The sequence below is a fragment of the Oncorhynchus nerka genome, linkage group LG26, assembly GCF_034236695.1.
Source record: "Oncorhynchus nerka isolate Pitt River linkage group LG26, Oner_Uvic_2.0, whole genome shotgun sequence".
In the NCBI taxonomy this organism is placed as follows: Eukaryota; Metazoa; Chordata; class Actinopteri; order Salmoniformes; family Salmonidae; genus Oncorhynchus; species Oncorhynchus nerka.
Genome location: NC_088421.1, coordinates 33,729,085 through 33,744,070, shown reverse-complemented (window position 1 = coordinate 33,744,070; position 14,986 = coordinate 33,729,085). Strand labels below are relative to the sequence as shown.

The 14,986-nt window shown below is 44.4% G+C and overlaps 1 protein-coding gene across 1 annotated transcript in view; it reads left to right on the top strand.

Annotated features, from left to right (window-relative positions):
* Positions 1 to 5,580: 5,580 nt before the first annotated feature.
* srebf1 (sterol regulatory element binding transcription factor 1) overlaps positions 5,581 to 14,986 on the top strand; it is a 32,778-nt gene continuing 23,372 nt past the window's right edge. Inside the window, 9 exon segments of the mRNA XM_065010468.1 lie at positions 5,581 to 5,921; positions 9,486 to 9,882; positions 9,884 to 9,927; positions 9,930 to 9,968; positions 9,971 to 10,066; positions 11,432 to 11,592; positions 11,863 to 12,006; positions 13,773 to 13,991; positions 14,748 to 14,862. Coding sequence (XP_064866540.1) covers positions 5,819 to 5,921; positions 9,486 to 9,882; positions 9,884 to 9,927; positions 9,930 to 9,968; positions 9,971 to 10,066; positions 11,432 to 11,592; positions 11,863 to 12,006; positions 13,773 to 13,991; positions 14,748 to 14,862 — 1,318 coding nt within the window. The 5' untranslated portion in view covers positions 5,581 to 5,818.

Here is a 14,986-nt window from a genome sequence, read left to right as displayed (position 1 = left end):
CTCTGTTTCATTCTTGTCCTAGTTGGTCTTCTGTTGCTTTAATTCCACCTCTTATGAAATAGTAGCATACATTTTACAATCAACAGTTGCTGTTCCTCTTATGTCTTACGGCTGGACAAAGCATAGAGATGTTTGAACTAAGATTCTTTGTTACTGAACAAAAATAACATGTCACTTTAAACAGTTGATTTCTATGTGTGTCACTTTTAATTTTTTATAACCAGAAAGCGTTATGTATATGCTTACTATTTTACGCTGTCCTCCGATCAGATGGTTGTGTGAACCTGTTGGTTTGCTATGGATCATGTGAACCTGTTGGTTTGCTATGGATCATGTGGACCTGTTGGTTTGCTATGGATCATGTGGACCTGTTGGTTTGCTATGGATCATGTGGACCTGTTGGTTTGCTATGGATCATGTGGACCTGTTGGTATGCTATGGATCATGTGAACCTGTTGGGTTGCTATGGAACATGTGAACCTGTTGGGTTGGTATGGATCATGTGAACCTGTTGGGTTGCTATGGAACATGTCGACCTGTTGGGTTGCTATGGAACATGTCGACCTGTTGGGTTGCTATGGATCATGTGAACCTGTTGGGTTGCTATGGAACATGTGAACCTGTTGGGTTGCTATGGAACATGTGGACCTGTTTGGTTGCTACGGATCATGTGGACCTGTTGGGTTGCGATGGAACATGTGGACCTGTTGGGTTGCTATGGAACATGTCGACCTGTTGGGTTGCTATGGATCATGTGAACCTGTTGGTTGTTTGTTTTTTCAACCAGTTTTGCTCACTGAGTATGGACATGGGGGAGCTGGAAATGGTGTCCTCCTGTGTTCTGTTGAGGAACAGCTGTTTTTCCTGAGTAGGAAATGTTCCGGTCTAGACTAAATGGTCAGGAGAACTCTTGTCCCTCCTGTATGATGATGTGGGTGTTCTATGGCTGTGCTGTTCTGCAATTCATTACTTTGGTTTCAGCTTTCTATTGTGTGACCTGATTATGCACGTATTAACCAATAAAACACTAGCAACGTGTGACCTCTACCAACACTTTGTTTATGGTTATTTTCTTGTGTGTATTACATTTGCCCTTGCGATGGCATTGGTATATGAAATATGATAGTGAACACACATGGTAAATTCAGGCAAAGACAAGCTCATAGTTCAACCTGGCGTAGTGGCCCACTGAGTGATGCAACAGACTCACTTCTTGCACCATGTTATTCATAGCACTGCATGTTTCCCCTGCCCTGAATCTTTCCCCTTATACAGTGGTGCAAAAAAGTATTTAGTCAGCCACCAACTGTGCAAGTTCTCCAACTTAAAAAGATGAGAGGCCTGTAATTTTCATTATAGGTACATTTCAACTATGACGACAAAATGAGAAGAAAAAAATCCAGAAAATCACATTGTAGGATTTTTTATGAATTTATTTGCAAATTATGGTGGAAAATAAGTATTTGGTCAATAACAAAAAGTTTATCTCAATACTTTGTTATATACCCTTTGTTGGCAATGACAAGAGGTCAAACGTTTTCTGTAAGACTTCACAAGGTTTTCACACACTGTTGCTGGTATTTTGGCCCATTCCTCCATGCAGATCTCCTCTAGAGCAGTGATGTTTTGGGGCTGTTGCTGGACAACACGGACTTTCAACTCCCTCCAAAGATTTTCTATGGGGTTGAGATCTGGAGACTGGCTAGGCCACTCCAGGACCTTGAAATGCTTCTTACGAAGCCACTCCTTCGTTGCCCGGGCGGTGTGTTTGGGATCATTGTCATGCTGAAAGACCCAGCCACGTTTCATCTTCAATGCCCTTGCTGATGGAAGTAGGTTTTTCACTCAAAATCTCACGATAAATGGCCCCATTCATTCTTTCCTTTACACGAATCAGTCGTCCTGGTCCCTTTGCAGAAAAACAGCCCCAAAGCATGATGTTTCCATCCCCATGCTTCACATTAGGTATGGTGTTCTTTAGCAACTCAGCATTCTTTGTCCTCCAAACATGACGAGTTGAATTTTTACCAAAAAGTTATATTTTGGTTTCATCTGACCATATGACATTCTCCCAATCTTCTTCTGGATCATCCAAATGCTTTCTAGCGAACTTCAGACGGGCCTGGACATGTACTGGCTTAAGCAGGGGGACACGTCTGGCACTGCAGGATTTGAGTCCCTGGCGGCGTAGTGTGTTACTGATGGTAGGTTTTGTTACATTGGTCCCAGCTCTTTGCAGGTCATTCACTAGGTCCCCCCGTGTGGTTCTGGGATTTTTGCTCACCGTTCTTGTGATCATTTTGACCCCACGGGGTGAGATCTTGTGTGGAGCCCCAGATCAAGGGAGATTATCAGTGGTCTTGTATGTCTTCCATTTCCTAATAATTGCTCCCACAGTTGATTTCTTCAAACCAAGCTGCTTACCTATTGCAGATTCAGTCTTCCCAGCCTGGTGAGGGCTACAATTTTGTTTCTGGTGTCCTTTGACAGCTCTTTTGTCTTGGCCATAGTGGAGTTTGGAGTGTGACTGTTTCAGGTTGTGGACAGGTGTCTTTTATACTGATAACAAGTTCAAACAGGTGCCATTAATACATGTAATGAGTGGAGGACAGAGGAGCCTCTTAAAGAAGAAGTTACAGGTCTGTGAGAGACAGAAATCTTGCTTGTTTGTAGGTGACCAAATACTTATTTTCCACCATAATTTGCAAATAAATTAATTAAAAATCCTACAATGTGATTTTCTGGATTTTTTTTCTTATTTTGTCTTTCATAGTTGAAGTGTACCTATGATAAAAATTACAGGCCTCCCTTCCCTCAAGTGGAAGAACTTGTACAATTGGTGGCTGACTAAATACTTTTTTCCCCCACTGTATACCTCCCCTCCCATGCCAAGGTAATCGTTTCCTGTTGATGTCCATGCAGACACTCCAGATGTATTCACGCAACATGCAACAATTTCAAAGATTTTACTGAGTTACAGTTCACAAAGTAAATAAATTAGGCCTAATCGATGGATTTCACATGACTGGGAATAGAGATACCTTAAAGTAGGGGCGTGGATCAGAAAACCAGTCAGTATCTGGTGTGACCATCATTTGCCTCATGCACCAAGACGCATCTCCTTCGCATAGAGTTGATCAGGCTGTTGATTTTGGCCTGTGGAATGTTGTCCCACTCTTTAATGGCTATGCGAAGTTGCTGGATATTGGTGGGAACTGGAACACGCTGTTGTACACGTCTATCCAGAGCATCCCAAACGTGCTCAATGGGTGACATGTCTGGTGAGTATGCAGGCCATGGAAGAACTGGGACATGTTCAGCTTCCAGGAATTGTGTACAGAACCTTGCAACATGGGGCTGTGCATTATCATGCTGAAACATGACGTGATGGAGGCGGATAAATGGCCTCAGGATCTCATCACGGTATCTCTGTGCATTCAAATTGCCATTGATTAAAATGCAATTGTGTTTGTTGTCTACCTTATGCCTGCCCATACCATAACCCCACTGCCACCATGGGGCACTCTGTTCACAACATTGACATCAGCAAACCCCTCGCCCACATGACGCCATACCCTCTGTCTGCCATCTGCCCGGTAAAGTTGCAACCGGGATTCATCTGTGAAGAGTGCACTTCTCCAGCGGGCCGGGGTCCATCGGGGGTGAGCGTTTGCCCACTGAAGTCAGTTACGATGCAGAGCTACAGTCAGGTCAAGACCCTGGTGAGAATGACGAGCACACAGATGATCTTCCCTGAGACAATTTCTGACAGTTTGTGCAGAACTTCTTCAGCTGTGCAAACCCAGTTCCAGCAGCTGTCCGGGTGGTTAGTCTCAGACCATCCCGCAGGAGAAGAAGCCGGATGTGGAGGTCCTGGGCTGGCATGGTTACATGTGACCTGCGGTTGTGAGGCCGGTTGGACATATTGCCAAATTCTCTAAAACGACATTAAGGTGGTTTATGGTAGAGAAATTAACATTAAATTCTCTGGCAACAGTTCTGGTGGACATTCCTGCAGTCAGCATGCCAATTGCACGCTCCCTCAAAACTTGAGATATCTGTGGCATTGTGTTGTGTGATAAAACTGCACATTTTAGACTGGCCATTTATTGTCCCCAGCATAAATTGCACCTGTGTAATGATCATGCTGTTTAATCTTGATATGCCACACCTGTCAGGTAGATGGATTATCTTGGCAAATGAGAAATGCTCACTAACAGGGACGTAAACAAATGTGTGCACAATTTGAGAGAAATAAGCTTTTTGTGTGTATGTACATTTTTTTTTTTTTTCAGCTCATGAAACATGGGACCAACATTTTAGATTTTTGTTCAGTTTAGATCTGCCTGGATCTCCCTGACTGAATACAGTGCACACCCATAGACCTCTCTTGGATCTATGCTGATAACTGACTGCTCCTTTGGCTGACTGTTGAGCAGCACACTGATCTCCTGGTGTTACCAGATTCAAAAGAGCATCAGGTCAGTCAGGACAACAATCGCCCCAGGCAACAAAGACAGTCCTGCTGACAGCAGGCCGGGCCCCTATATACTATATCTCTCCTGCTCCACTGCTTGCTATTCAACAACTAGTTTGCAGCTGTGCTACTGTCGGTCGTTGACCCATTTCTTTCCAGCACCACACCTTTGTTGTGCCCCCTTTGTGTGTGCCTGTGTTTTGGTGAGCTCACACACGGGCTCACATGTCCTACTACAATCCACATATCGGATAATTTGATCAAGGTTATTATTGTTGATTATTGAATGGTATTTTTAGAGAGCCATTACTTTGTGTTAATTGCTTAATTACCATGGTTTGAATAATGTGTTTTTGTTATTTATTCTTTGAAGAAAATAGTTGCGTTGACTTTATGCTACATGTCATTGTCCAACCAAAGGGGACTTCCATGAGTTTTGTTAAATCAACCCTGTTAATCTCGTCTTCCCCTAAAAGTTTTGAAGCCGCACTGGGCACTGTACTATGTCCCTCCATATATTTAGCCTGCTCCCCCTTCCCCTCCACGACTCCAGGAGAAATACATGATGTAACCACAGGAGCCAAAGTCGTGATGTCAGATCACCCCACTCGGTTTCCGAGTTCCCCATTGGTCGAATTCTCTGGTTCTACAGACAGAGTCATCACTACGGGCCACACAAGCTTGAACAGTTGTTAGCCCACCCCTGCTTGGCTGTTAAGGACAAGCCCATAATAAACACCCATGCTGTTGTTTTCCAGAGGACAATGCCGTTTTCTCGATTATAAAACGTCATTAATGCATTATATAAGTACAGACCACAAAACAAAACAAATATTAAAAACATGACAATTCCACGTTCAATTGATGTATTTGGCACTTGAAGAAGCTTATTAACTTTGGATATGTATTTCCCCACAATGTTCATCCTACATTATAGTAGTTTTCAAGAAACACTGCTTTGTATTCTTTGCAATAGCCATGCACAAATGTAAATACCATGGACACTGTATATCGTCCTGGAGTTGCCAGTCAAAAAAAAGGTACGAGACCATGAAGGGGGAGTCAGAATTCACAAGTGGTCGGGGGTTGGCTAGAACAAGTGTCACTCATTAAGCGCTCTGTAACTAGCTGGCTAAGCATGTGGATCCTCAATGAGCACTGTTTAGCGTGAGAAGTGTGCCTCAATATGAAGACAGAAGAAGGCACTATTTGACAGATCAATAACAGAGTTTATCTCACTGGAATAATTGCAAATGTAGCTAGATACACAAACATCGATTTAAGTGGAAATCGTAAGTTTTTAGCCACAGTGAGTTAGCTAACCATAACGAGACAGCAAAAATGAACTTGTCTTTTGACGATCAGTCACTGGATAATCTGGATCCAACCATATCCCTAAATGACCCCAGCGATATTGACACGGCTCTGCTCAATGACATTGATGGTAAGAACGTTAAGATTACTAGTAAACTAGCTAGCAAAATGGACAACTTGAACTTGGTAACGCGTTAGCTAGTTAGCTATTGTTGTTGCGAATGTTAGCTAGCCAAACAAGTGACAGCAATAGCAGCAACACATACATGAAACAGCTTGTACACATAGCGTTACTGAGTGAGGTATCATTAACTACGTATAGGCACCCAGTGAGTAATTTAGAATGATGTACAGCTTAGTTAGCAAGTTTGCTAACTTACATTAGTTATGACCTTAAATCAAATTAACGAGCTTTATAATAGACTCAAACAGTAACGTTATGTGGTAGTAGGAGAAGGCTTCATTCTCTCAGGGTTCGAGGAGAATCCTAGCTAACCTTATGGAACTAGCTAGCTAGCTACTGTCTGAGTTCGGTGCTTGTTTTTCTGTTGTTGCTGCTCTCGTTTTTGCGTTTTGGTTCTGATCTAACTCTAGACACATTTCTATCTGCTATTTTGCATGTTATTGATAAGTTAAAACAATGTGCATACTACACGAGCTGATAGTTCACTGTTAGCTTGTGTGTGATGAACGGAACAGACGCTAGTTAATGTGCCCCGCCCCCTCCAACTTGTCCTACTGACATCACGACGAGGTTAATGTCGAGCGTTCCCAGTCGGGTTCATTTCAAGAGGCGTGAAATAAGTCTATAACATGAATCATGATCTGATGGTTGCTTTTTTTCCCCATCCATATATAATTCATATTTATGTATGAATGAATCATATGTTGCAGTCTTATTAATAAAATGTTAATCGTTTATATTTAAATTAGTTAAGTTATATCGAACCTAGTTAGGTTAATGCATCAGTGCATTCAATTGAATGGTGGCTATTCGATTCGTTGGTGATATTAACTAATGTTATTTGTCAGTATAATCAATGGTTGGTTGTTTGCCAACAACTGCTCTGCTGCAGCATCTCACCCTTCATTGATTCCACGCACTACCCTAAAAATTGACCGAGAGTAACCCAGCACTAAATTGTCCCATAGTAACCCCTTCTCATTGAAACCACAAGTGCTTCCTCTCTTTCTATCTTGGGGGCTGGTCTGCATTGCAAGTGTCTGAGGCACTTTCTGATTGGTCGGCAGCGATCACCTCATACAAAACATTGGTTTACAAATCCAGGCTAGTCAGACTGGTGTGCCAGTGCAGACAGAGAGCAAAGGCAGAAGCATGAAGTGTGTTCCGTTATTACTGGACCTAGTCCTTATAACATATGACTATTAGCTTGATGATTTGGTCTAAGATTAAACAAAATGGTATTTCTCCTTGCCAGGGAACAGCCTCCTCACTGTGCTGCCTGAAACTCATTTGGGATAGCCTAACCTACAGCCTATTTCTGTTGGAAATCCAGAAGCTATAGACAATATTTGTGAGCATCTCTAGCTGATAAAACAAGTATGCTATACAGTGTATTACCCTAAAACAAGGCCTGTTGTATTATTAGAGAATAACGTTTTCAGTTTGAGTAATTAACTTGCTACTATTACTCAGTTCCATGTTCTAATGTAAAGTGCTACCATGCCATGTTTACCTGGAGGGTGCATCATAGCATAGTAAACATCACCCTTTTCATCAACACTCAATTCTTCTTGCGTCCCCATCCTCACCTACTCAGGGTTGTTGTCCTTTTGACAGACCGTGTGCATCATAATGCTGTGAATAGTAGTGAAGTAGCTGCAGGTCTGGGATGGTGTGACTGTGATCATAGTGTCTATTGTGTTGCCCGTCTCGCTGTGGCCCTTTTGGAGCCCATTAGAGTGGCATAGAGCCAGTCTGCTCTGCTGCAGTGGCCCCATAATAACTGCATTACTGACCAGGACTAAACTGAGCTGGCCCCATTTACTGTCCTGCTCTACTTCTCAGATCAGGGCCCATATCCACAAAGTATCTGAGTATGAGTGCTGTTCTAGGATCAGATCTTTTGTGTTCATGATAATCTGATTCATTATGATCAAAACTGATCTTAGATCAGCACCTACTCTGGGACACTTTGAGCCCAGTTCTTGGTTTTTCTAGTGGAGTTAGGGCAGAGATTAAGTGACACATTACCATGTGGTGTGGCGAGAGAGATGGGAGAAATGCTCTGTCAGTCAGTCACCCAGTGGTTCAAGTCTTAATTTAAGCCTTTAGTTGACAATCATGAAACGCTCCGATTGGGTTACAGGGTTTTATTTCTGCTCCATTCAGAGGCTCAGAAACGTGGTTTGGTCATTGGGAGGCACGCTGATGCACCCATCCCGTTAGCGAGATCATTTACGCCAACATCAGCTGGATTGCAGTGCGCCAAATTCAAATTAAATTACTAAAAATATTACATTTTCATGAAATCATAAGTGCAATATAGCAAAACACAGCGTAGCTTGTTGTTAATCCACCTGGCGTGTCAGATTTCAATAAAGCTTTTCGGCGAAAGCTATCCAAGCGTTTATGTAAGAACATCTCTCTCAGTCGGCAAAATGTTACAAACAGCTAGCCGCCAAGTAGATTGGTCACGAAAGTCAGAAAAGCAATAAATTAAATCGCTTACCTTTGATCTTCGGATGTTTGCACTCACAAGACTCGCAGTTACACAATAAATGTACCTTTTCTTCCATAAAGATTATTTTTATATTCAAAATACCTCCATTTGTTTGGCGTGTTATGTTCAGAAATCCACAGGCGCGAGCGGTCACGACATCGCAGACAAATTCCAAATAGTATCTGTAATGTCCACAGAAACACGTCAAACGTATTTTTTATAATCAATCCTCAGGTTGTTTTTTCAATATATAATCAATAATATATCAACCGGTACTTTAGCTTCATCAATAGGAGAGAGAGACACAATGGCTGCTCCAAACTTTTGCGCAAGCAAAATTCTGGGGACACCCAGCTGATGCGATGTGATCTTTCTCGCTCATTTTTCAAAATAAAAGCCTGAAACTATGTCTAAAGACTGTTCACACCATGGGGAAGCCGTAGGAAAAGGAATCAGCTTGATATCCCTTTAAATGGAGCGAAGGCAGGCTATGGAACATGGAGCTTTCATAATAGAAGCCACTTCCTGGTTTGATTTTCCCCAGGTTTTCGCCTGTTATATCAGTTCTGTTATACTCACAGACAATATTTTGACACTTTTGGAAACTTTTTAGAGTGTTTTCTATCTTAATCTTACAATTATATGCATATTCTAGAATCTGGGCCTGAGAAATAGGCAGTTAAATTTGGGTATGTTTTTCATCCAAAATCAAAATACTGCCCCCTACACTCAAGAGGTTTTTAAGATGTTCAAAATGAGTGCAGTATGGAGTGAACAAAAGGCTCTGGTGTGTGTGTGTGTACAGCTGTTTGTTCCAGTCTAGCTTTAACACATGATTCAACTAATCACAGTCTTCAACTTAGATTACTTTGTTTTAGTTTTGCCTTATTTGACCCTCTTCTCCTGATTTCTGTGGCAATGTCATGGTTAACAAGGCATCCCCTGTCTCTCTCTGTCTCTGCTTCTCTCAATCTATGGAGTACTCTGACTATATCCCCATCTCTCCTCAGACATGCTGCAGCTCATCAACAACCAGGACATGGTGGAGTTCAACCAGGACATGGCGGGTCTCTTTGACCCCCCTCAGTTCACAGGGGTCACCCCTACCCAGGACCTCCCTGCCCTCAGCCTGCCCCACTCCACCACCTCCCCTCCATCCACCACCTCCTCAATCCTGAGCAGCAGCCCCCACCTTGATGCTCTCCTGGGGCCCCCCATCATCCGCAGTTCCTCCCCCCCAGACAAGGCCTTCCACCCCCCCACCTTCCAGCAGTCACCCCTGGCCCAAGTCACCACCTCCACCCCTGTACCACTACCTAGGCCGCAGCCAGCTCCCCAGCAGGGCTCTCCATCAGCCCAGGCTGCTCAGGGTCTCAGGCAGCCCAAGGTGGACCTGCCCCTGCCGGTCCTCTCCCCCAGCCCCTGTTCCAGTCCAGCTTCCTCCCCCAGCCTCCTCCCCCATACTGTACCCGGCCAGAGCCCCGTGTTCAGCGCCGCCCCCAAGCCCTGTTCACCTCTCCTGCCCCCCAGCAGTCTCAGGCCCACACCCAGCAGATACGGATTAACTACAGCACCCAAAATGGCTACAAAGGTGAGGAACAGATTATCTCCATTCCTCTGTATTAATAGTTGAAATGCTGGTAGTAGATGGATGAGAGTCAGAAAATAAGGCCAAGGGAGCAAACGAATGCAAGGAAACGTAAAACTGAGTCACTCCCCCTAATCCTAACCCCTTCCACGTGGAGATGAAACATAGCTATTTTAATGGTTGTAGGGGTTTCCCCATGGCCCTCCCTGCTCAGCCCCGTCCTGCCAGGTAATGGGAGGGAAGGAGGGACCCCACCATGTGTTGCTAGTAGTAGAGCCACATGGTCGTTAAGACGTCTTATTTATGATGCAGAGCAGGGCCATGCTGTTGTGTCTGGATGAGAGCAGAGCATGACTGGAGGAACAGTTTACACATGCTCGCACTCCTACTGTCTCACCCACTCTCACACACACACACTCTCTCTCTGTCTCTCTCTCAAGGCGAAAGGTAGGGACTGGCAATGGAAACTGGTATACAAAGCACAAACACTCACTCCCTGAAGAAAGCCCACTTGGTGTTATGTTATGAGGAGGTAGAGTGGTGTTCTATGGTGCAGTAACAGTAGTAGTTCAGCATGTTTCCAAAGGAGAGTCAGTGGGTTACTCAACAACCTCCGCTGACTGTCAGTCAAAATCCCAATCTAATACCCGTTGGTCAGAGTGAAGGATCGTCCCTGAGGCTGAGAGAGGGTTTTTTGTCTACACTCTCTATGAGCCATATTCAGATATACACACCTTGCATACCTGTGCAACACTGTCCCTTTAAGTGTCTCGCTACACTCGCATTAACATCTGCTAACCATGTGTATGTGACAAATAAAATGAGATTTGAAACTACAGTAAGATATCTGCCCCATGCAGCCATGCCCCAGCATTACAAACCTACTGACTCTGTGTAGACCAATGTCTTTACAGCCACCTGCACTGTTATGTTACACACTGCCTGCTACAGTCATCATATCGTATGTTTTCTAGAGGTCAAAGGTCATTCCTACAATGATAATCCATACTGTTATCGGTCAGTGACTCAAGTGTCTTTATAGCTACCAAACGTACCGTAGTGTACATTCCCCGCTTCAGCCAGTATCCCATAATGATATCGCTCACCAGGGGGAAAGGTCATACACTACTAAGCCACGCAAAAAATGTATGTGAACTTTGGCCTCGCCAAAGACTTATGGTGACGACAGTTTATATGGTGTTTTAGTTTTACAGCTGGTTTTACAGCTTGAACTATTTCAAACACAATTGAGTCCATACTAGCAGGACGTTTTGAACCCAGAAACAAATATTTAAGTACTCCCTCCTTGTTTCAGGCAGTTTTCTTCCGTTTGGTGCCTAATGAACATGACCCTGATTATTTTTCTAGCTGTCAATCATCAAGGAGGCCCCGTCCAGCCCATGGTCAGCCTGTCGTCGTCCCCTTCCGGTGTTCCAATGACCATCCAGGCTCTGACCACCACGGCCCCCCTCCTGACCACCTCAGCAAGCCCCCCAGCTCAGACCATCGCATCACATCACATTCAACAAGTTAGTTTGTTCACCTGGAGTGAGTGCGCGTGTGTGTTATGTTTGATGAGACTCATTAACCCTAAGAATATCAACACACCAGAAAAAAAAAAGTTTTTCTTTGCATTCAAACCTATTATTGTCCTAGTATTTGTTTCATTTCTAAGTTATTTCAATGGAACAGAACTGCTCCCTCAGGCTTATAGTCTAACCCTCCATCTCTCTCTCTCCCTCTCCCTCGCTCGCTCTCTCTACCTCTCCCTTGCTCTCTCTCGCTCCTCCTCCTCTCAGGTATTGCTCCAGCCCCAGTTTATCAAGGCTGAGTCTCTGCTGCTGACCACCCTGAACCGTGACCCCTGTATGGTCACTACTGTGGCCTCTCCATGCATCACCTCCCTGGCCACCACCACATCCCAGAGCACCCACTCACTGCAGGTAGGAACCACATCCTAGAGAACCCACTCACTGCAGGTAGGAACCACATCCTAGAGAACCCACTCACTGCAGGTAGGAACCACATCCTAGAGCACCCACTCACTGCAGGTAGGAACCACATCCTAGAGCACCCACTCACTGCAGGTAGGAACCACATCCCAGAGCACCCACTCACTGCAGGTAGGAACCACATCCTAGAGCACCCACTCACTGCAGGTAGGAACCACAGCCCAGAGGACCCACTCACTGCAGGTAGGAACCACATCATAGAGCACCCACTCACTGCAGGTAGGAACCACATCATAGAGCACCCACTCACTGCAGGTAGGAACCACATCCTAGAGCACCCACTCACTGCAGGTAGGAACCACAGCCCAGAGCACTACTCACTGCAGGTAGGAACCACAGCTCAGAGCACCCACTCACTGTAGGTAGGAACCACCACCACAGCCCAGACCACCCACTCACTCCAGGTAGGAACCACCACCACAACCCAGACCACCCACTCACTCCAGGTTGGAACCACCACCACAGCCCAGACCACCCACTCACTCCAGGTAGGAACCACCACCACAGCCCAGACCACCCACTCACTCCAGGTAGGAACCACCACCACAGCCCAGACCACCCACTCACTCCAGGTAGGAACGAGATGGTAGGAATAGTAATGTCATAAAGTATTAACAGCATTTAGAAATGGTCATTTTCCTGAAGAAAAATAGTCTAAAAGTATTTTTATGGTAGTGGAAGAATAGAAAGTATTGTGGTGTATAGGACATCGTGTCAAACATACTGCCTGTTTGAGGGGGAAACAAACTTAATATACTTGATGATGACTAAAACTGAATGGAAACTGTGTAGAAATGGTCTTGGACCTACATTCATACAGTTTCCTCTGTCCAGCTCACTAATGCAAAATTCCAAAAACGATGGATAGAGAACAATTTCTTGCAAATTGTGACGGCAATGACGGTATCTACCACATTTTCATTGCGGCCCTCTGGACGTCGTTGAAGCCTGAATGAGTTTGACACCCCTGATCTAGATGCTACTTTAGTGATTGTCTTCTTAGAAACAATGTCTCTCCTCCCTCTTTCTTTCTCCCTCCCTCTCTTTCTCTCCCTCCTCTTTCTTTCTCCCTTTCTTTCTCCCTCCCTCTCTTTCTCTCCCTCTCTTTCTCTCCCTCCTTTCTCCCTCCCTCTCTTTCTCTCCCTCCTTTCTTTCTCCCTCCCTCTCTTTCTCTCTCCTCTCCTTTTCTTTCTCCCTCCCTCTCTTTCTTTCTCCCTCCCTCTTTTCTTTCTCCCTCCCTCTCTTTCTCTCCCTCCTCTTTCTTTCTCCCTCCCTCTCTTTCTCTCCCTCCTCTTTCTTTCTCCCTCCCTCTCTTTCTCTCCCTCCTCTTTCTTTCTCCCTCCCTCTCTTTCTCTCCCTCCCCTCTTTCTCCCTCCCTCTTTTCTTTCTCCCTCCTCTTTCTCCCTCCCTCCTCTTTCTTTCTCAATCCCTCCCTCCCTCTCTTTCTCTCCCTCCTCTTTCTTTCTCAATCCCTCCCTCCCTCTCTTTCTCTCCCTCTTTCTTTCTCAATCCCTCCCTCCCTCTCTTTCTCTCCCTCTTTCTTTCTCAATCCCTCCCTCCCTCTCTTTCTCTCCCTCCTCTTTCTTTCTCAATCCCTCCCTCCCTCTCTTTCTCTCCCTCCTCTTTCTTTCTCAATCCCTCTCTCCCTCCTCTTTCTTTCTCAATCCCTCTCTCCCTCGATCTCTCTCTCCCTCTAGGCTCTGATGAGTGGTGGCACCTTCCTGACCACAGTGCCAGTGATGATGGACTCTGACAAGCTGCCCATCAACCGTATCACAATCAGCAGTAAACCTATGGGCCTGCCCCCCAAGGGCGAGAAGCGCACCGCCCACAACGCCATCGAGAAGCGCTACCGCTCATCCATCAACGACAAGATCCTTGAGCTTAAAGACCTGGTGGCCGGGACTGAGGCCAAGGTATTAATATTGGAAATATATACGTATATTTAAAAAAAAAAATATATATATATATATTTTGCAAAATATTATTTGCAACATACATTTTAAGAAGGAGATTCCCATTGAGATACAGTAGAGCTTTCAAAAACTGAATCATCTGACAGAGAAAAGTAACTGGCTGTGTCCAAATACCCATACTAGCGTACTACATTCTGCATACTCATTTAGACTGATCTAGTTTAAGTCACTCGTCTTTTCCGACTCGAGTGTTTGACAACAGCTGATAATTAGATAAATTGACACGCTGTACCAAAACGAACGAATAGCAGGAGTCAACGCAATCGCATATTAGATGACTCATTTAGAGTACTATTACATTTCTTTCAAAATACTATACATTATATATTTTTTTGCATACTGTTTAGTACGCTAGTATGGGTATTGGGACACGGCCACTGTTTTGTTTGTGGATACCAATGTCAAGACGTTAATGCTGTGTTCGTATTATATCGAAGAAAAGCTCATTGGTTGCATTCAAATGCATACTGTTTATCAGAGGCTCTTAAAATCTTGCATTCAATTTGTATTCACCTTTTTCCATCTGCTAAGCTGCTCAACAAGATTTATTCACCTTTTTCTTCTGCTAAGCAGCTCAAGTTGTTGTATTTACCTTTTTCATCTGCTAAGCATCTCAACAAGTTGTTGTATTTACCTTTTTCATCTGCTAAGCATCTCAACAAGTTGTTGTATTTACCTTTTTCATCTGCTAAGCAGCTCAACAAGTCGGCAATTCTGAAGAAGGCAATAGACTACATCCGCTACCTGCAGCAGTCCAACCAGAAACTGAAAAAAGAGAACATGGCCCTGAAGATGTCTGCCCAGAAGAACAGTGAGTGGTTCTTCTCCTCCCTGCCCTGGCTCTTCTTCTCCTTCTATGCCTGCCCTTTCCTCTCTTCCATCCTCCCTTTATCATGATCCTATTGTTATTCTTTATGAAGAAGAAGGATTCTTCA